This window comes from Misgurnus anguillicaudatus, chromosome 25 (assembly GCF_027580225.2).
Source record: "Misgurnus anguillicaudatus chromosome 25, ASM2758022v2, whole genome shotgun sequence".
Lineage (NCBI taxonomy): Eukaryota > Metazoa > Chordata > Actinopteri > Cypriniformes > Cobitidae > Misgurnus > Misgurnus anguillicaudatus.
In genome coordinates, this window is record NC_073361.2 from 24290054 (window position 1) to 24313239 (window position 23186).

At 39.6% G+C, this 23186-nt stretch overlaps 1 protein-coding gene across 13 annotated transcripts in view; it reads left to right on the plus strand.

The window, feature by feature from the left end:
* Positions 1-23186, plus strand: part of dip2ca (disco-interacting protein 2 homolog Ca) — a 132080-nt gene that overhangs the window by 61042 nt on the left and 47852 nt on the right. For 6 of the 13 annotated variants that reach the window (XM_055181493.2, XM_055181496.2, XM_055181497.2 and 3 more), the window contains exons 2-6: positions 6183-6254; positions 11770-11880; positions 14041-14166; positions 15051-15296; positions 18766-18891. In XM_055181493.2, the coding sequence (XP_055037468.1) occupies positions 6183-6254; positions 11770-11880; positions 14041-14166; positions 15051-15296; positions 18766-18891 (681 nt within the window). The remainder of the gene's footprint in view (positions 1-6182; positions 6255-11769; positions 11881-14040; positions 14167-15050; positions 15297-18765; positions 18892-23186) is intronic. The other 7 variants (XM_055181495.2, XM_055181506.2, XM_055181505.2 and 4 more) reach the window with 4 other exon arrangements.

Genomic DNA, 23186 nt, shown 5'->3' on the forward strand with positions numbered 1-23186 from the left:
ATTCGTAGTAATGAAAATTATGTCAATTAAATTTTTCATTTATTTGTGTTTTAACGCAGATACCATCCGTCGAATTCGTTTGATTAATAAACAAGCAATATAAGCAAGTTTGTCATTGGAGCTACTATTTTATTGGAGTTGAGTTTTTCGTTAAGAGTAATAATGAACAAACATTTTTAAAATTAATTTTATTAATAAATGGAAATATTAAATAATCTAATGTTAAAGATTAAATAGCCAACTTTTAAACTTCTTTGCCAAATATATTTTCATTCAAAATATGCGCTGTGTTTAATAAGTTTAAAATGTGAAAAAATCCTCATGTGCACATCCCTAATAATACAAATTGAACAAATTGTGTAAGAATATATGTCCAGGTTATTTTTATATTCTGACTTAAAAGAACAATTTGGAAAATGAGATCCTCAGAGGAGCGCGTGAATGCCGCAATTGATCTGACGGCAGCTTATTTTATATTTTATATGGTAACATTTCTTCAGAGAATTTGCTAAAACGTATTACCTCACTAATGTTTTAATTAATACTTCGGCTGATATTTGCCTGAGATGGGCCGCGGCAGTCACGAGTGTCAAGTTTATTGGAGACAAGCAGAAAGCGTCAAAACGTGAATGGTTTCACAAGCCGATAAGAAAATATTTTGGGTGAATTCCAAATGCCGTTTTGCGCCATTGAAGGGAACTTCACGAATAGGATTTCGCATGAACAGTCGATCCAAATAAAGAGAAAAAGACGCTGTATTTTATTGCTCTATTTGCCAAGTGTGTTTAATCAGCCACACTATGAGACACCGGAACCGTTTTAAAAGTATCGATTTGGCACCGGTATCGAAAAAAACCCAAACAATACCCATCCCTACCGACATTATCATAATTCCTCCAGCTTGGACTCGCAGCCTGTGGGTTAACTCCTGTTAGCAACCGAATCTTTCAAACATGATAAGGAGCGTCACATTTTCGGGTGATGTACGAGGTATTCACACGCGAACACATTGTATTATACCAAATACACAAAATAGCGTTGTTTTTAGGAATGAAATAGGTGCTCTTAAATATTGAGATTTTTGCACCCTCAGATTCCAGATTTTCAGTATCTCTGACTTTCAGATGATGTATAAATAAATTTTTTATAACTGACCATATGACTGGTTTTGTGCTCCAGGGTTACATATGTAAATGCAAAACTAACCAAACTTTCACCTATTTTATCGTCACCCAGACGAAAAATGTCAGATGATCCCTCTGTAGCAAATCCTTTTGAGCAATAAGTTTATTTTGCGATAACAACCAGCTTCCTGTACATTATCCCGCTTAATATCACACGCCTATTTACCTCATATTTTGTGTAAGCAATAATGTACGAGAGACTGTGCTGTATTGTTAATAAGATTCACGATACAACACTTGTCTTGAGTACCTTATTGCTTTTATAATACGGTTACCACACAATATTAAAGTAAAAAAGTAGTCGAAACCGAGTGAAGGGGAAGGGGTAAGACAGATCGTTCCTCTAAAAAATGAGACGACACTCGATTACCGTTTGCGTCACCTTCCCTTGCCGCTAACTGCCTGCTACGTCAACAGACAAGAGTTGACATAAACAAAGACGATGCTGTCGTCTCAGGTTGTGTTTTGATTGCCTGAGCTGAGCTCAACAAATAGCGCAAAACTTAGCTGCTAGCTAGCGGCTTAACTAGCGGCTTAACTAGTTTTTCAGAACAAAAACATTACAATTAAAACTGCTTGAACATTTTATTAAAAGTATCATAAAACATGAGTGTCATAATATAATATCAATTAAACTGCTGAAAATAACGTTACTTTTATTTGTGCGACTTCTTGAAAGTCCAACGTTCAGCCATAAAAAATCTTGATGCCGGCTCTCCTGGGAAATTTCTACGTTCATGTTTACTCCTCTCTTTCAAGTGTGGTCCTTATCACAATTCGTATCACACTTATGTATCCCTACGCCTTGGCCCTAGCCCTTGATCAAACTGAGAATTGAGACGCCACTTCGCCTCACATGAACGCGCAAAACCGAGGGTTAGGGGAAGGGGTACGCCAGAGAAATGAGACGCACCCATGCAACTTTCATGAATCAATAAAAGCATTCCTTCCGCTAGAAAAAAATAGTCCCTGTGAACAACAATGTTCTAATGTGTAATATGCATGAAAGCTCAAATAAAAACAACAAACCATTCTCAAACTCATACGTGTGGTTGCTAAGAGTGTTGCTAAGGGCGCATTGAAAATAGAACAGTTAATTGAAGCGTTCATAGCGCTTTATGTGAGGACAACCCGTTTATTTTCCATTTTAGACAAGACTTTCAAATGTCATGAATACACTATATATTAACTTATTTGTAAATATCGTTGTTAGGCACGACGCGAAGCGGAGTGCCTAAAACCCCCTTAGCCGTTATAAAATGCACTGGTAACCCACTGCTTCGCGGGGCTTATTGCGTTTATAAAACGGTTGCTTCAAATTATGTATAGCAGGATTTCATATAATAAAACACAGCAAATAAGTTGTAATTATATTAGTACAGATATTAGTCTTCCGCCAAACAAAGTAGTTCCTCAGACTCAAGTGTGTCTGCAACAGAGCGGTTCCCAAGCAAAACAGACGGAGCAAAGACACAATGAAAATATGATTCATTAAGACTGTGGTGTTTATTTTCATAAATTAACATTCATCTAATTTATACATTAACATTTATACCGTGCAACTGTTGACGTGTGGATCAAATATGCTTGGAAGCATGCTTAACACTTTCCCTGCCAGCGTTTTTTAAAAGAGTTGCCACCCAGCTTTAGTTAAACATTAATGCCTTCCAGAAAAATGTTCTTCTTTAGATATATAAACATACAATATATCAAATGAAAGAACAGACCCTCTGCTTTCAAACAACAAAATAAAAACGTTTCACCCTACCTTCAATCGTTCTTTTATCCTCTCAAATTTTGAGCAAAATGTTGGGATAATTCCATTTCTGTGAATGACTGTTGTTAGAGATCCGATTCAGATCGCTGATCAAAAAATACACTTGAGTTTTAAAGTGTTGAGTGAAAGCATCAGTGTTTATGTTGTTGTGTAAGATCGCCACCCAGTGGATAATATACGGTACAACTACTCCTCACGGAAGCATTAATCAACAAGAAAACTCAACAATATTTATTGACACTTATCTGGATATCGCCATTAATTGTTCAATTGTTGAGGATTATAATTAATACAATATAATATAATTTAGTCTGGTAGGAAGGGGGGGTTCACCTGCACCCGAAAGGTATATTTTTTTAACCTAGTTTTTTGTAATCTTTAAGGTGTCTAGTAAAGGAATTTTGATGTTCCCCATGCAAATTATTGTCCCATATGTGATTTTTTGTACCATCTTTTGTGACCGTGCTTGATATTCGGCTGTGAAAAATGTAAACTTTAAATCTACATAGAATCTGAACAATACATTCTACAGACACAATCCACCCCATTTTCTCTTAATCTTTGCATAAGGAATTGATAGATATGAGGATTGTCATGATTAGATGATGTATGGTACATTAAAACTCAAATAAACACAAATAATTAAAAAAAATCTGTGACCTTGGATCAGTGGAACTTCTCCCCTATGGACCCTATTGATATATGTTTTCTAACTTTTGTATTTTTACAGTCTTTAGGATGTCTAAGAAGCAAATGTTGATGATCCCTACTTAAAATATTGTCACATGTTGGTCCAACTGAACATCTTCCATAATAAGGAGTTACTATTCAAACCGTTATTTTGGTAATATATTTATAGAAACAAAAGAGAAAACCACTCATATAGTCAAATATGATTGTCATATATGTTATTAAAAGACATATTTATATAATTTTTGTATAACTTAAACTGTCAAAATTATTTGCAGCAAATGTTGCAACTGGCCAATCAGAATCAAGCATCCCAACGAGCCATTTAATAATAATAGTTAAACTTGTTTTCGAAAACACAACTAATTAGTAAAATATTATCTTCCATATTTGTTTGTACATCTGTTCAATTTTCCTGAAAATATGAGATGGCAGCGTACTCCACAAGTCTGACAGCTGCGTTGTTTCGTACGACATGTTTGCCACTGACAGCTGCCAAACATGCGAGAAATGTAGCCAGCGTCACACCCCCAATGGGCCGAACAGCAGCGTGCCGATACACCTGGAGTTTAACTGTCCAGTAGCTGCCCATCATTTCGCCTACCTTTGTTTTTACTCTTTTTATAAGGCTGCCTGCTGCAGATTTATTTGGTTTTATGGTTACAGACTTGTGCAAAGTCGAAGGAGTATATGAGGGACTTGTCCCTCAGGGAAGGACAGCAAGAGTAGGAGACTGGGAAAAAAATTGTTTGTGAGAAAAAGAGAGAGAGACGGTGAGACCAAGAATAAGTGCGATAAGCATAATGCCATGGATCTCCTGAGCAGAAATCGCCACAAGGCAGTTTGATTGGCAGCATGTGGGTGTGAGGAAATGAATCATCCCGGCTCAGTTTTGAATAAAAAACTTTTCGTTTTTGTCGTCTTCTTTTTAATCCAGACGCCCTTCATCTTCTTCTCATCAGCGCTGAAGCCGTTAGCATCCCAACCACTTTTATTGAGCCGTTAAAGAGGTCATTAGGGAATAGCAGGCTTCAAAGTTAACTACTTCCTGTACTTCCAATGCACATCAAATGCACAGTATACCAGTCAGAGAAATTGTGTTGATGAATGTGGCTTTGGGGAGGAGGTAAGATTAGAAAAATAGATTTGCTTTGTTCCAAAACTCAGTGCATTTGCAATTGTGTACTTTTAGATAGAGTACCTACTTCTTTCATGATAAATCAGTACTTTTTGGTATTAATTTGCATTTAAATAGAGCTGTGTTAACTTTTTTGGACATTTATGTCCTTCAGGATCTTAAAGGAATAGTCTACTCATTTTCAATATTAAAATATGTTATTACCTTAACTAAGAACTGATACATCCCTCTATCATCTGTGTGCGTGCACGTAAGCACTGGAGCGCGCTGCAACGCTTCGATAGCATTTAGCTTAGCCCCATTCATTCAATGGTACCATTTAGAGATAAAGTTAGAAGTGACCAAACACATCAACGTTTTTCCTATTTAAGACGAGTAGTTATACGAGCAAGTTTGGTGGTACAAAATAAAACGTAGCGCTTTTCTAAGCGGATTTAAAAGAGGAACTATATTTTATGGCGTAATAGCACTTTTGGGAGTACTTCGACTCGGCTGAAAAGTCCGCTCCCCTTCTCACTAGCTAAATGCTATCGAAGCGTCACAGCGCGCTCCAGCGCTTACGTGCACGCACACAGATGATAGAGGGATGTATCAACAATTCTTAGTTAAGGTAATAACATATTTTAATATTGAAAATGAGTAGACTATTCCTTTAACTGAAGTAGTAGGTCATCCGGGTACTTTAACCTCCTGTTGGATTACTATGAATTCGGACACACTACTTGCCTCGCATACTGCTTTTCGCCTACTATATAGTATGAGTTAGGCAGTTTCGGACGCACCCTCAGTGTTTTGGTATGTTTTTACTTTATGAATATGGTGGATCCAACACATAGAATCAGTAAACCATCCAGGTTCTTTGCATACTGATTTGAACATATTGTATATTAGGGAAGTATGAAATTTTATATGCAGGACAGTATGTAGGTATGTATTATTGTTTGTTATAATAAAGAGTAGTCACTTATGAGGTTGGATGAATCTCAGTTAGAATGTTGCCTTATAAGGGAGCTGCCTATATGCAGGAAGTACACTGCAAGGTTTTATAACAGAGCTATTGATTCATCACTGAAGTTCTTTCATTTAGTTATCCTGTCACTTGTTGAGTCTTGGACGTGTTTCTCGTTATGCACCAGGTCTTTTCTTAATTTCTACGCAAATGTGACGGCCCAGATGCCTAATGCTTTGTGACAGGAGTCGCGCGACCCGGTTACATTAATCATTTCAGGATGAGCTTTCTCCCCTCAAAGATGGTTTCCTCAAAAACATCTCGCCTAACCACATTCAAAAGCATTTCTGGAATGTTTTCCAGATGAAGAATTACAAACTTTTTTTTTTTTTGAGTTTGTAAAGACAGTGTGCACGTTTTTTGACGCTCCCTTTTTTCTTGCAGGTGACATCACTCAGAAAGGATACGAGAAAAAGAGGGCAAAGCTGCTCGGGGCGTATTTGCCACACCCACCAGGTTAGATCCCCAACTTTTATCTCATAATGCAGGGAAACTGTAGCACGTTAACCCCAAAGACAGCTTTAGTGTTTTTTTCTACAGCAGATTGGTTTGCCTCCCCTTATCCAAATAACCTGCTATGGGAATCGGTTTCCTGTGGTTTAATACTTTAGGTCATGGGATCTAAGTGGATGGATTTTACATTAGATTTCTGAGCCATATCTGGAAGACTGATGTTTAAATTGCAATGCCTTTTTAAATGGCATTTTAGGCTGTGGTTTTTGAAGAATGTGTTAGGATAGTCTACTAGTAAGCTAGTCATTCAGCAGACAGTGAGATCAAATAGTTCAGTTAGATTTTATTCATGCAAGTAGTTTTTGCAAAAACGCAGACAACATGTGCTTAAGCTGTTAAGCTTCTCGGAAAAGTTGCAAAATGTTGCATTAAAGATGGTGTGTTTCGACTCCCGCATTATATTGTATTCGGTTGCAGCCCGTCTCCATTTTTTGAAAGCAAATAGATTTTATGTAAATGTTATGCTTGCCTGTGCAAAACTCGCCATCATGATGCTAGGGTGTTGTCAGGGCAGTTGCTAAGGCATTCCGGATAGTCGGATTGTTGCTAGGGTGTTCAGGTGGTTGTTAGGACTGGTCCAATTGAAAAGAACCCACAATCAAATACATATGATGTCATTTTATCATCTGATAAGCTAAAAAGAAGTAATAACTCAATAGCAAGCCACAATTTATGGTTGAGTGCAAAGTTTAATACTTAAATCAGGGTTTGTTGAAATCCCTAATGCAACGTATGAGCTAAAGTGCTAGTGGAGATCACATGACCAGATACATATCAGATTTAGGACCACATCGACTCTAATCAAATGCAACATGTGTCTTAGCCATTTATACACACAGAACAAGATAAGACCAGGTGTCAGGTAAAGGTAATAAAGTCTAAATTGGGTGACAGTGTAAGGGTCAATGACGTGACGTTAATTATTTTGTGTCTGTATGGTTCAGTTAAATGTAGGGTTAAAATGTAAAAATAATTTAGCAGATTACTTGCATACATTCTCTTTTTTGAGGACCAGTGGCCGGTTGCATAAAACTTTAAGATAGCTTTAAAAGTTAGTCATGAATTTTTTTCTTCAAGACTGATCACAACTGTTTTAAGTATGTTACATAGAAAGGTAGATTGGTCTAATTTAAATCCAAATAATAAGACTGATTAGCCCTAACTAATTGCTAGTTAGTCAGAATCATACTTAAGACGCAGTCTTAACATCACGGCTATGTTTATGCAACCGGCCACAGGTCTAAAATTTCTCGTTTTATTTCATTTTGAAAGAATATTTGGGGGATAATTGCAAAAATGTCAATGCGGTGTAACCGGTCTGTGACAATTGGTGTGACTAGTATTTTTTTTAAATGAAAATATAAATATATTCATAAAAAATGTGGAATAAAATGTAATCATCTAGTTTAGTGTAATATGATTTTTTACATCCATTTATGCCAAAGATTATTTAGAAAACAGAGAAGTTTTTAGCATATATCAGGAAAAACATTACAAAAATTTATACAAATTTGCATTTGGAAATAACTAATACAATTATATTTTAACCAGATTTTTTTTTCGATGATAACTCTTACGCCAAATAAAATATGGATAAAATATTGAATATTTCTCATTCTTTGGCGCAATTGGCGGTTACACCATTTGACATTTTCAAGTTCAGTCAGTCTTAAATTTCATAAAAATGTTGCAAATGTAATTTTTTATTTCATAAAATTAGCATAAATACATGATGTGCTTTGAAATAAACCTGACGCGTGCTTTTAAAACAAGTTTTTTGAAACGATTATTGAATTTCTCATCTTGCCAAACCGATTTTGTCACTTACCCATAAATGAACCTTAAGCAAAAAAATCTGATCTAATCAAATATTTTTGGTCTCTTTACCCATTTTTAAAATCCTATTTTAGAGGTGAGGCCATCCACACAGTTAATAATTTCATTTGCTCGCTGTTTCACTAGCGCTTCTTTATTTTGGCTGATAAGTAAAGGTACATCAGAATTAAGAATCTCTTTTAAGAGCTTCCTAAAAGGTGCTTAGAAATTTCCCTTTCCATGGAATTGAAAAAGAACCGTCTCGGAAATATCAATGGGAAAAAAGATAAAAATGTTCACCTTTTTAAGAAGACGTGAATACTTTGCATTTAGACTATTGAGTCTTTGCTGTGAGTGTCCGCATTCAAATGGTGAGACGGCATTAGTCTGAACTTTAAAAGCCAGCTCTCATTACAATGAAAAACTCGGTAATTGCTTGCTTTACTTTCTGTGTCCAAGAAATTTTTAAGAACTGTCCTTTCTTCCCCTGTGAAATGAATCTTTCTATATTAGTGTCTTATGAGGTCAGGACTGCTTTTATAGTTTGGTTAAAATGAGTGCAACTTGAAGGCTTGGAGATTTGGGTTCGACGCGTCTGACTGCATTGTTGATGAGCGCAGCATCTGTTGCCATAGCAACAGGCAGCCCGCACGTTCCCAGTCTGGCTCCTATGACATCATGCTTGGGCACAAAGCGTGTTTCGTAGACCGTACAGCGAAGAGTGGCTTGCGCCAGACAACTCAGACATGTGAGATCCTGCGGGAACCGATGTTATTTTACAGTGCAACAATGGCACGAGTGTTTGTGTGTTCAAAAATCAGTCATTTATGGATTGATGCCATCCACCTGGTTGTGTGAGTTAAATGTCCTGCATGATCAATAGCAAAACACACCACATAGATCTTATTTTGTGATGTACTGTTGTCTACATACAGTAAAATCATACAAGATAATCTTTGATGGTCCTAATATAATAGTTACATTGTGAGACTTTAGCCTGGATTGGACAGACAGGGTCACATATAATAAAATATTATTGAATCATGCTTTTTAAATAAGGTTACGTAAATATTTTATGTATTTTTTTGTGACTGTCAGGAGGATTTATCACCATATTTTAAGACAGACCCTATTGCAAATGGTTTGACTTGCATCGGTGTACTGGCACAGAAGATGCATCGTCCCCACCACTGCTTTTGACTAAACGACAGGCTTACTCAGACTTTAACCTAATAAAGATTGATTGGTGGTGACTATTTCTCTCTCAGTAGAGTTTTTAGCCGAGGACTGTGACTTTGCTGTACTTGAGTCAGTGCAATGTCAGAAAATTGCCATCACATCCTCCTCTGCATGAGCTGGTGCATGATTCAACTTTAACCCGCTGTCCCACCTTCTGTCTTTTTGAATGAATAAATCTGCCCGCTGATGTCTTCGGCTGTGGCAGCACGGGGTCAAAATTGATTTCTTCGGCCTGCACGCAGAGCTCTTGGATGGAGCGTCGAGCACAGCGCCGGCCTCCTCACGTGTCCTGAAGTCTGCCAGGAGGAGCGGAGACGCGCTAAGCTCTCCGCTCAGAACCCAAGACAACAAAGAACGGCAGAACAGAGCGGAGGTGTCCAATCAGAAGAATGATATGAGTCATAGTAGACCAATCAATGCTGTGTATGGCTATTCGCAATTAGGGATATGCTGGCGTAGAAATTTCGGCAGATTTCCATACTTCCTATTTATTTTTACATTATGACCGTATGGCTGTTAACCAGGCCAACATAAAATCTGCGAAAGCTGTGCAGTTTTTTTCAGAATGTGAATGTTTGTCAGTCTGTTATGTGTGTAGTAGTTATTAAATACATTAAAACTGCTTTCAGCTATCATTAGCTTAATTCTCCCATATAGATGCATGCATCTCAAATTCACATTTTTGAAAGATGCTTTTATCCAAAGTTATATACAGTGCATTCAAGCTGTACATTAGTGACCCAGTCTGTGAAAATCCAACTAAAGGAATTTTGTTGTGATTTACTGTTTTCTATATAAAACCATTCTGCATTGTGCAAAGATCCAAATTTTATAATTTAACTATGAAACTTTAGCCTGTCCTGCTTACATGTGCTTAAAGATTTGCACAGTTCACTTATGCATTGTGTGAAAACGTACTTAGAACGTAGCATCTATTTACATATATATCTATGGTAGGTGGTGCGAAAAAGTGGAGGCAGGGACTAATTTGCATATTCATATCTATGGTCCGAGCTATGCGACAGAGGCATAAAAAATGTGCAGATTTGTATTAGATTTGTTCAATGATATAATAAACACGTAGAGTTGCGTTGGTTTTTGTTTTGTTGCTTGTTGTTACCTTAAAAGTGGTTAATTGTAGCGCTATCTAGTGGTGATATTGCAGCGGCATCTAGTGGTAAGATTGCGAATTGCAACCAACAGCTCGCCCCTCAATTTCAAAACGCATATAACCGCCTCAAGACAAACATTAAGTCGTCTTAGACAACATAGAGACGAAACGCGTCCATTTTGTCCATTTAGGGATACTGTAAAAACGCGACGGCAACCTCCATGTAAGGCAGTGTTACTCATTGTGTGGCTTGGAAGCCTTGTGTGGCTAGCAAGTTTTAATTTGTGGCCCGCATGGCAGTAATTAATATGGTGTAAGATCATGCAGGCATGCACTTTTTTATATTTTCTTAAAATACCATATAGAAATTTTTTATAGCATGTTAAAATGGACACTTTGTAGGTGTGAACAAAAATGTGCCGTTTGAAATGCAAATTAGTTGATTTCTGCACTAAATAGCAGTGCCTTGGTTGGTTAGTGCAGATTAAGGGGTGGTTTTACCCCCTTTTGACATCACAAGGGGAGCAAAATTTCAGTGACCTATTTTTTCACATGCTTGCAGAGAATGGTTTACTGGGTTGTTATTTATCACAATTTTTAGGTTGATAAAAGCACTGTTAACCCAATTATAGCATTTAAACATGGAAAAGTCAAATTTTCAATTTTCATGTTCCCTTTAAGGAAATCCATTTTTTTTAATTGATAAAGAATGATTCGCCTTTTGTATTTATTGCATTGCATATTGTATGCTCAGGGATGACAGATTGATAAGCAGATATGCTTTTTATGACTGGATAAAACTTTTGATACTTTGCGGTAAAAGTGGTTCTCCTTCTGACTTTTAACTGTCAGTGTGGCTGTCGTGGAAAAAAATAGTAAGTAAGGGGACCCGCGGTGTATGTAGATACTGTAAAAACGGCTCATTTTAAGTTGATAAAAACAATACAGTTCATTATTTAAAGTCTTTATACACCACTGATAATATAGTTATTTATATTATATTGCATTTTTGTAAAGAGATCCTTTTAAAAGATACATTATGCACCTTTAGAAAGCAGGTCGACAACTTTATGAAAGCAAAAGATACAGTGAGCTTGAAATGGGACAAGAGGGATGGTTGTAAAAGACAAATTAAACAAGGGAAATTAAAACAAGAACAAAACAGGGCGGTGGCGATGTTTCTCTTCACCCATCTGTATATGAGAGCATCCCAGACAGAGATGTATGAGGTGAATATGTAACAAATGAGTCCTTGGTTGAGTTTGTTAATTGTTCCTCTTTTTTTTCCTTCAGGGTTGGAGGCATCCATGGCTCACGAGCGCCGGCCACCCATGGCTCACTCCTCAGCCTCGCGATACCACCGCAGACGATCCTCGGGCACCCGCGATGAACGTTACCGATCAGGTAAGGCAGCGTCGACTTGGGGTGTGTCTCAATCAGGTCCCTTCAGGGCACAGATCAGGGAGTCGGACATTTTAAGAGCTATGTGAATTACAAAATCCTTCCTGGAATATTGCAATGCAAAACCAGGGAGAGTCTGTGCGTGTGCCCCCTATGTTCCCTTACCCAAAATCAGCTGACCTTTTTGGAAGCTTTCCAACCAAATTTGCGCGAGCCAGTTCAATACACAGCAGTTTCTCAATATAACTGTTTCCTGGTCACAAAATTTAATTTTATTTCCCACAGGTCCTTGAAATCCTTGAAAGTTTGTGAATTTGGGGAAAAAATTCAAGGCCCTGGGAAGTTTTTGAAAATATACATACATAGATACAGGTCATTGAAAGTGCTTGAATCTATTTTATGCAAGAAGTTTTCTAGGAAAAATCCATATTATTCTCTATGTAGTGTTGGATAATATCATAAAAATTCTAGACTTTTTAAGCACACGTGCTAAACTGTTTGCTTTAAATGCTTATATCTTTGCGAATGTTGATTCATACCAAAATGCTTTTTTGCATAGTTGTGTTTGACACATGAAAACGTCTCGGGTTACGTATGTAACTGTTGTTCCCTGAGAAGGGAACGAGGCGCTGCGTCTCTCTTGCCATACTTTCTACATCCCTGTAACGGCGTCTTTGGCAATATTTCAGATAGTGATATACTTCCTGTCTCCTGCGTCACCCTGTCTTTGTCGTTAAGCCTCACCATTGGTTGAATTTGATATACACATTCAGACGCATTTACCATTGGAGGCGTCCCCAAAGTGTCACCACAGTGACTCAGTGCAAGTTCTCTCAAAAGGGAACTGTAACAATGTATATTAAAAGGTAACACTATGTAACCTTGCTCTCACTTGAAATGTGTCCCCACATTTAGTCCTTGAATTTGAGGGTATTGCACCTGGAAAGTCATTGATGGGTCCTTGAATTTGAAGTTAACTAAGGTGTGGGAACCCTGTCAAGGTTCTGGTCCACTTTGGTGTTTCTGGGTTCATTAATTTCTCTGTATGTTATGCATCATAAGGACTATTTTACTATTACACAGCTAAACATCACATGTGGGATTGCTTTCTGGTTTCAAAACAGTAAAGAAGTGCAGATATTGTTCTTATTTGTAGTTAAGACATCTATAGCGCATCACTTCCTGTCAACATGGAATCTAGCTGTGCATGACTTTCTTTAACGACCAGACCCAGCCATTTAGTTAGCATGATACAAATGAAAAGACTTAGTTTGTTGATAGAGTATGGCGTTGTGTATCTCATTAGAGAATCCAAATAACAGCTTGGATTATCAGAAGCCGTGACTCTGGCAGTGTGAGAAGAGCAGCCGTGGGTACAAACTACAGTCAACCATTGTGTCACACATATACACACACATTGAGATGAGTCAGTTGAACAAGATCACAGAAGGGCTGGAGGTGGTGACTTGGCTACCGTCACAAACTCGCACAACCATCAGTCTCAGCTGCTAAGACTCATCTCGCACACGTCATTGTAAACAGCAGTTTGGGGTCAGAGACAGTTAAAGGTACAGATCACCCAAAAAATTTGATCATTTTGTTTTAAAACCATATGCTCATCACTATGATTCAGAGTAAAGATTCAAAAATGTAAACAATATTAAAGGGGAAATTTCACCAGACTTTAAGATGTCAAATAAGTCTTTGGTGTCCCCGGAGTGCATATGTGAAGTTTTAGCTCAAAATCCCATATAGATAATTTATTATAGCATGTTAAAATTACAACTTTGTAGGTGTGAGCAAAAATGTGCTGTTTTTGGGGTGTGTCCTTTTAAATGCAAATGTACTGATCTCTGAACTAAATGGAAGTGCCGTGGTTGGATAGTGCAGATTAAGGGGAGGTATTATCCCATTCTGACATCACAAGGGTAGCCAAATTTTAATAACCTATTTTTTCACATGCTTGCAGAGAATGGTTTACCAAAACTAAGTTACTGGGTTGATCTTTTTCACATTTTCTAGGTTGATAGAAGCACTGGGGACCCAATTATAGCGCTTAAACATGAAAAAAGTCAGATTTTCATGATATGTCCACTTTATCAAACACAAGGATGACAAATATTTGCTACTGATGAAATCTTCATGTTTGGTTTTTGTCTTAAGATGTCCACACAGAAGCAGTACAAGCAGCGCTGGCCAAACACAAAGAAAGGAAGATGGCTGTACCCATGCCATCCAAACGCAGATCTCTAGTGGTACAGACATCTATGGATGCCTACACCCCTCCAGGTGAGCTTCACACCTGACTTATATCCAGCTTTTATTTTAAAGTCAACATGAATTCAGATTAAACCCTATTTTTTTAATGCATATACCCTAAAAATCGTTATTCAATGGGAAAATAGCTATTTAGATTTTTTTACAAAACAAGGTAACAAAACTGATTATGATACTACACTCACCTAAAGGATTAGTAGGAACACCATACAAATACTGTGTTTGACCCCCTTTCACCTTCAGAACCGCCTTAATTCTACGTGGCATTGATTCAACAAGGTGCTGAAAGCATTCTTTAGAAATGTTGGCCCATATTGATAGGATAGCATCTTGCAGTTGATGGAGATTTGTGGGATGCACATCCAGGGCATGAAGCTCCCGTTCCACCACATCGCAAAGATGCTTTATTGGGTTGAGATCTGGTGACTGTGGGGGCCATTTTAGGACAGTCAACTCATTGTCATGTTCAAGAAACCAATTTGAAATGATTTGAGTTTAGTGACATGGTGCATTACCCTGCTGGAAGTAGCCATCAGAGGATGGGTACATGGTGGTTATAAAGGGATGGACATGGTTAGAAACAATGCTCAGGTAGGCCGTGGCATTTAAACGATGCCCAATTGGCACTAAGGGGCCTAAAGTGTGCCACAAAACATCCCCCACACCATTACACCATTGCATTAATTAGAAACTGAACAGGTGTTCCTAATAATCCTTTAGGTGAGTGTATATGTTAATTAAACTGCCTTGAAAAAAAAATGTTAATGTTTTCCCAGCCCCATTAGTATTTTTTGGATTACCCATCACATTTTAGAAGTAAAACTTCATGTTGACTTTAATCGCACTTGTCCACCTTCTGGGCTGAGTGTTGAGTGGGTCTGAGTGACTCTCACTAGGCCTCTCCCCCCTCTCCTCTCTGCCCCCCCTGACAGACACCTCGTCCGGCTCGGAGGAGGAGGGCGGCCAGGGTGAGGGAACCCCCACCTCCAGCCAGGGCAGCGTCAGCATGGAGCACTGGATCAGCCGGGCCATCCACCAGGGCTCCACCACCTCCTCCTCCTCGTCTTCGACGCAGAGTGGGGGCAGCGGAGCCGCCGGACGCCTGGCCGACGTCCTGGCTCAAACGCATATTGGAAAATCAGGTAACGCCCCCTCGCAGGCAAGACCCGCCTTCACCTGCGCTTTCCCTGAGTCAATCACTCCCACACTTCCTGCAATGCTTCTAAACACCGCCTCCCTCGTCTGTGTGCTGTATGAACCTTTTCGCTTTTTATTGCATATCTCTGTGCTTTTGTTTAGCCATGCTTGCTGTCATTAATATATCTCAGTGCTAATCATATAGATAGTTTATCTGCTGAGAGGTTTAAATATTCGCTAACATTGACATTTAGTTATTACATTTTAAAGGAAAACACCACAGTTTTTCAATATTTTACTATGTTCTTACCTCTACTTAGACGAATTAATACATATTTATATTTTTTCATTGCGTGCATTTAATCTTTGTACAGTGCGACGTGAATGTGTTAGCATTTAGCCTAGCCGCATTCATTCCTTAGGATCCAAACAGGGATGAATTTAGAAGCCACCAACACTTCCATGTTTTCCCTATTTAAAGACTGTTACATGAGTAGTTACACGAGTAAGTATATGCACACAAAATAAAACGTGATTTTTTAAGCGGATAAAAATGAGAACTATATTGTATGGCGACCTCAGGCGCAGTAATATTGATAGAAGTTTGAGCGAGAGGGGGAGTAGTCAGGAGTGATGATGTTACTGCGCACAGAGGGGACTGTAATTCACTATGTTTAGCAGTTGTTTATCACGTATTTTTGTTTTAAGCTTTGCAGACGTAAACGTGATCATTTCGAGAAGAATTTGTGATAGTTCTTGTCTTATTAAAAAAATTACCTACAGCATTTTACGCGTTCCTGATTTCTGTAAATTCGTGAATCGTACAAAAACGTAAGATTATCTAAAAAAGCATGAATGATACCCCACTTTTATCACTGGGCGAAAGCAGATCATACTGATGCGTACACACCAAAGCGCAGGGCGATTCGAATAGTTTGAATTGGACGGCTCAATTGCCATGAAATCGTGCGCTATTCGCCTCAAACTTGAAAATATTCAACTCACGCAAAAAAATTTGCATGACATGAAGTTAAATCCCACAAGTAGTCTAGATCGATAAATGCGACACTGTAAAAAAATGCAGCATTTTTCTCAAATCAACATATATTTTTGTGCTACTTTAACTTATAAACACTAGTTGAAGTTGTTTAACTTAATTTTTATGTTGAGTTATGTTGACTATACACAGGTCAAAACTTAAAATAGTAAGTTGAAAAGACTTGCAAAACCAAGTTCTTTTAACTTCATTCTACATTTTTTTACAGTGGATGCTTTGCGTTTGGTATGTATGCAGCATGAAACGTAATGCTGCGTTTACACCAGCCGCGGTAGAGGTGTCAAGCGCGAGTGATTTCAATGTTAAGTCAATGTGAAGATGCGTTGACGCGCGTCTGGAGGTCTCGCGGCCCAAATGAGGCGTTTAGCCAGCCGGGTACATGCGATTCCGCCTCATTCGCGGGTCTAGTTCGCGCGAATGACGCGAATTGAGCATCTGGCGTGGTATGCACGAATGGTGCTTTTTGTGCATTTTGCGTTTGACGCGAATTTGCGGCTGAAGCCTGAGTTGAAGAATTTGAACTTCGGCGGATTTTTGCGCCGCGTTAACCAATCAGGAGCCTGCTTGCTGCTGTGGCCGCAGCCCCGCCCGGAGTCTCTCATTCAACATGAAGGAACGCTTGATATTGTCCGTGAGCAGTCACCCAGAGCTATACGACATAAGTTTTTATTTCTATAGCGACAGGAATAAAAAGGACCTCGCTTGGAAGAGTGTCATTGAGTACATTGGTAAGTTGTTAATACACATTTCACTTTTGAGTCACGTGACTTTATCGACCCGCGGCATATCCGCCGTTTTGTAAACTATTATCCCCCTATAGTAAGGTAACCAAATACAAACCAGTAACTCTCTCGATAAATGCACAATCAACATCAGCCATCTTGCAAACAGACAACCGCATAGCACTTGCCCCTCCCACAAGAAGCAGATTTTGCCTGTGACGCGCGTCAAATGCTTGCTTTTTCCGCGCGTCTACTTCGCTCTAGACGCGCGAATGCATTCAAACTGTTCAAGCGGCAAACTAGGCGCGATAGACGTGATTTTTCTAGTTCCATTAACTAGGCGCAGGAAACGCGGTTGGTATAAAAGCGGCATAAGAATGAATACGAATTATAAAATTGGTATGAAATGCTATGAGACTCTGTTGGTTAGTCAGCATCTATTCGAATTGATTGAAAATCTGAAATGACTGTATGTTGTTGTTTTCTAGCAAAATTGTATTTGTGGATTTATACCCATCATCGAATTACATTATAGGCAAAGTTTAGCTGTTGGTTAAAAACCTGACATAAGTTATGCTTTTTTACTTGAATCAATAAATGTGTGACAAATACAGTATACAAAATCAGGATTTTATGAAAAAATATTGACATGGTTAGTACAAATTCCTAGCACATTTAGGACAGACAGGGAGCTAAAAAATCTTTATTGTCAGGCCTGTAGTAACAAAGAATCAAATTCAATCATCACTGTGCCAGCAACACTCCCTCTTTTTCCGCTTAAAAGTAGTCTGGTCTAGCCTGTGCCGCACAGATGTTAAGTCTATCCAGCTGATTTTAAATGTAAACAGAGAACGCAACAGGAAGATGAACATTTTTGAAGCCTCATTCCCCTCCTCCACCTTAGAGGCAAAAGAAAGAAGCCTCATTTTCCAAAACCTCACGGACCTCCATTATCCAGAGGCCTTAATGTTGAGGACTGGGGCTAAATAGTAAACACTAATGTATTAATAGAGCTCTGATGTTAGCTGGGAAAGCCCTTCTGTAAAGTTTAAAACCAGATGAAGGGAACGCATCTCTTTTTCCCCATCCTTTTTAATCCTACCCTCTGTCTGTTTTTTTCTCATTATGATTTGTTTGTCCTTCTCAACGCTCTACCTCTGTTTCCTGTTCCTCTATTATTTCCTTCTGTCTGTGTTTCTTTGTATTTCCAGCCAATCTGCCCTTTGTACTTCCCACTTTCCACCATTCCGATCTTTCCTGCATTCTCCTCCTCACATTATAGTGTTATTGTACCATCTAAAAGCAGACAGGCAACCGCAAGAGAGCTGGTCATTTTTTGTTATAGCATATTTTGAGACATAACAAGAATGATTCATATCTATCTGTAGTTTTTAAATACTTCTTTCCGAGCTGTCCAAATTTTTCTACCGGACAGAGTTCTGAAGGTTTCAGGTTTTTGTTTGGTTTTTGGTGAATCCCTTATTTGGGAGAAACATGGCAGTTTATATGAACTGTGAGCGCTTCCGTCATACCCATCTTCCACATACCCCTTCCCCTTTCATGCAAGACTCTGTCGGGAACATGGCGCCGTCCATGCTCGGCTCATCAGCCCCGTCCCCTCCTGCCCATCCATGCCTGCAGTCCGTGAGGAAGCGGACGACTCTAAGGTTCTGGTTCTCCCCCCTCCCCTTCCAGGGCCGATTGCTCACCTCTCGTTGAAGAGGAAAACTATGCTCGGCGTAGCGGAGAACGGAAACTCGCTGCGGCGCTCCTGTGAGTTTGGATCAGATCTTCTTTGGCCACCGCCTTTGGAGTCGGATGGTCAGTATACGCCCCCAAAATGCAAACACACCCCTACACACAAACACATACTGTACACTCGTCCTCATCTGATCATCCAAATAGCCGTGACGTTTTGTGTTCTCCATGTGGTTCTTTTTGGAGTCTGGGTCTATCTTTGGAATTACGTGCTGTGAATTTTATGATCATATGTGTCTGAATGTTCTGAGGTACAGTGTGTCTGTAAATAGTTGTACCTTGTTTTTTAAATATTATAGTATTTTACTAAAGTAATTGTCTGCTTTTAGATGATTTGTCGTTTCAGTCTCTTTGTGCTTATAGTGTTGTAAACTCCTTGTGTCTGTAAAGGGACAGTTCACTTGAAAATAAAAAATTAGTCATCATTTAATCACCCTCATTTAACCTGTATTACTTCAGTCATTCCATGGAGCATCTTTTCAAGGACATGAGGGTGAATGGTGACAAAATGTTCATTTTTGGGTGAACTAATCCTTCAACTTTTAGTGTGTTGTGCTATCTGTCACCATTTATCTATTTGTTAATTATGCATGATTATTAAATGTTGTGATGTTACCACGACTGGTGTCATTTCATGAGCAGAAAAATTTGATATGTTTGTGTCATATATAAGTACTGTGATAAATTACTTATTTTACTAACTATAGGCTATTTACAAATTGTAGTAGATGAATAATCAAATATATTAGGGATGATTGTGTGGCAGTCATACTGGTTAGTAACATTCAGGAAAGCATGCTAAAACTGAAATGCTGTTGTATACCTTACACACTTCTTCAGACTAGATAGTTTCTGTTTCTCAGGGGTCTTCGTTGTCTCAGTGACGCACATTTGCTAGCAGTTTCCCTCACGTGACCCTCCGCGTCATTTTTATTTGTACTCCTACAAGCACCTCTGGGCTTTGAGGAAACTCCTTTTCCAGCACATTAGTGTTCCTGCCACCGAAGAGATGTGTTGAGGAGGGGTGAAGAGAGAGAGAGAGATTGAGAGAAAGAGGGAGTTATTTTCAGCTTGTTACGCAAGGCTTCTAGCTGTTGGGTGTTTTCTTTTACATTTATCCTTGATAATAAAGGCATGAGATGAGGCAGGGAGTGAAATAGAATATGTGGAAGGGAAGAGAATCATGAAGCAGGGAGAGTGGTACAAAATGAGGCAGGGAGGCAAAGAGTTGAGGCAGGGAGCGAGGTAGAATATGTGGAAGGGATGAATGTCATGAAGCAGGAAGCGAGGTAGACTATGAGGCAGGAGGAAAGTGATTTGGCAGGGTGTGAGGTAGAATATGAGACAGGGAGGCAAAGTGAAGATTCAGAAAGTGACGTAGAATATGAGGGAAGGAGGAACGTGATGAGGCCGAGAAAGAGGTAGAGTATGAGGGAGGGAGGAAAGTGATGAGGCAGAGAGCGAGGTAGAATATGAGGCAGGGAGGCAAAGTGATTTGGCAGGGTGTTAGGTAGAATATGAAGTATGGAGGCAAAATGATGACGCCAGGAACATGGTAGAATATAAGACAGGGATCCAAAATAATGAGGCTGGGAAAGAGGTAGAGTATAAGGGAGAGAGGCAAAGTGATGAGGCAGGGACCAAGGTACAATATAAGACAAGGAGCCAAAGTAATGAGGCAGGGTGTGAGGTAGAATATGAAGCACGGATGCAAAGTGATGAGGCCTGGAGCAAGGTAGAATAGAAGACAGGGAGCCAAAGTAATGAGGCAGGGAAAGAGATGGAGTATTAGGGAGTGAGGAAAAGTGATGAGGCAGGGAGCGAGGTAGAATATAAGGCAAGGAGCCAAAGTAATGAGGCAGGGAGCAAGATAAAATATGAGGCAGGGAGGCAAAGTGATGAGGCAGAGAGCATGGTAGAATATGAGGCAGGGAGGCAAAGTGATGAGGCCGGGAGCGAGGTAGACTATGAGGCAGGGAGGCAAAGTGATGAGGCAGGGAAAAAGGTAGAGTATGAGGAAGTATGAGGAAAAGTGATGAGGAAGGGAGCGAGGTAGAATATAAGGTAAGGAGCGAAAGTAATGAGGCAGGGAGCATGTAAAATATGAGGCAGTGAGGCAAAGTGATGAGGCAGGGAGCGAGTTAGAATATGACGCAGGGTTCAAAGTAATGAGGCATGGAAAATGTATAGTATGAGGAAGTATGAGGATAAGTGATGAGGAAGGGAGCGAGGCAGAATATAAGACCGGACAGAAAGTGAGTGGCATTGAGCAAGGTAGAATGTAAGGGCAGGGAGGCAAAGTGATGTGGCAGGGAGCAAGTTAGAGTATGAAGGAGGAAGGAAAGTGATGAGGCAGAGAGCAAGGTAGAATATGAGTCAGAGAGGCAAAGCAAAGAGTCAGAAAGTGAGGTAGAATATGAGGCAGTGAGGAAAGTGATGAGGCAGGGAGTGAGGTAGAATATGAGGCAAGTAGGACAGTGATTTGGCACGGAGTGAGGTAGAATATAAAACCTGACAGAAAGTGATTGGCATGGAGCGAAATAGAATGTAAGGGCAGGGAGGCAAAGTGATGAGGCAGGGAGCGAGGTAGAACATGAGGCAGTGAGCCAAAATGATGAGGCAGGGAAAAAGGTAGAGTATGAGGAAGGGGGGATAAGTGATGAGACAGAGAGCAAGGTAAAATATGAAGTTGGGAGGCAAAGTGAAGACTCTGCATGTGAGGTAGAATATGAGTCAGGGAGGCAAAGTAATGAGTCAGGGAGGCAAAGTGATGAGGCAGGGAGCGAGGTAGAACATGAGGCAGTGAGGAAAGTGATGAGGCAGGGAGCGAGGTAGAATATGAGGCAAGGAGGACAGTGATTTGGCACGGAGTGAGGAAGAAAATAATACCAGACAGAAATTGATTGGCATGGAGCGATGTAGAATGTAAGGGCAGGGAGGCAAAGTGATGTGGCAGGGAGCGAGGTAGAATATGAGGCAGGGAGGAAAGTGATTTGGCAGGGAGTGAGGTACAATATAATACAGGACAGAAAGTGATTTGGCATGGAGCGAGGTAGAATGTAAGGGCAGGGAGGCAAAGTGATGAGGCAGGAAGCGAGGTAGAATATGAGGAAGGGGGGAAGTGATGAGACAGAGAGCAAGGTAAAATATGAAGCAGGGAGGCAAAGTGAGGAGTCAGAAAGTGAGGTAGAATGTAAGGGCAGGGAGGCAAAGTGATGAGTAAGAGAGTGAGGTAGAATATGAGGCAAGGAGGACAGTGATTCGGCACGGAGTGAGGTAGAATAAAAGACAGGACAGAAAGTGATTTGGCATGGAGCGTGGTAGAATGTAAGGGCAGGGAGGCAAAGTAATCTGGCAGGGAAAGAGGTAGAGTATGAGGAAGGGAGGAAAATGATGAAGCAGGTAGCAAGGTAGAATATTAGTCAGGGAGGTAAGTGATGAGTCAGAAAGGTAGAATATGATACAGTTAGGCAGAAGATGTGGAATAAGGTTTGGTGAGGAGATGTAAGATGCAATTCAGTGCAGAGAGGCAGAGCATGAGGCAGGATAGGAGCAGAGATTAGTGCATATGGTGGGTAGATGTTCATCCCAGGGGTTGTGGCCTGCCTTAGTCATGCGCTCTGTCATCTCCTTCTGTGCTTGGCAAGATTTAGACAGAATGGATCTCTCATTCGCTCTTTCTCTCTCATGCTACTGGTGATGACATGAGTTATCACTCCCATGAGTAATGGTGCTATATTTGTACTTCTGTGTGTGCATGTATAAAGAATTACTTATAGTAGAGATAAGTCATGGTGTCTGTAGTGGCATGAGAAAGAGAGAATGTGGCAACATATTCTAGATGCTTGAAGCAGCCTACCTGTAAAGCTCCTTTAAAATATTGTTATTGTAGAAGAGATGCATTTAATGAGCCTTTGCATATGTTGGTATATAGTTAATATATATAAGTCAATTCAGGTGCATTTATAAATGTATTCCTCTGATATATAGTATAGCACTAAAATACTACTCTAGAAATTCAGAAAGCACCTAGAATTTGTCAGCATAAAGTTTTATTGTATTGAAACCAAACCAGCTATGCTGAACTAAAGCTACGGCTCTGAAAAGCCTTTGACTGTGTCGTCCTTGAATCACGGTAGACGTTTCTGTTAGGGCCATTTGAGGTGTTTTATAGTAGAGGAGAAATAGAGCCCCCTTATTGGCATTCTCCTCATTCCCAGTGTCGAAATTACACACGGCCCTTTATTTCTCTTTGAGCGCTCAATTGGAGCAAAAGAATTATAAAACACAGGACATGATGTTCCACAGAATCATCTTCACTGGATGATAATAGCAAGAATATGCGTCGACCAAGGGCA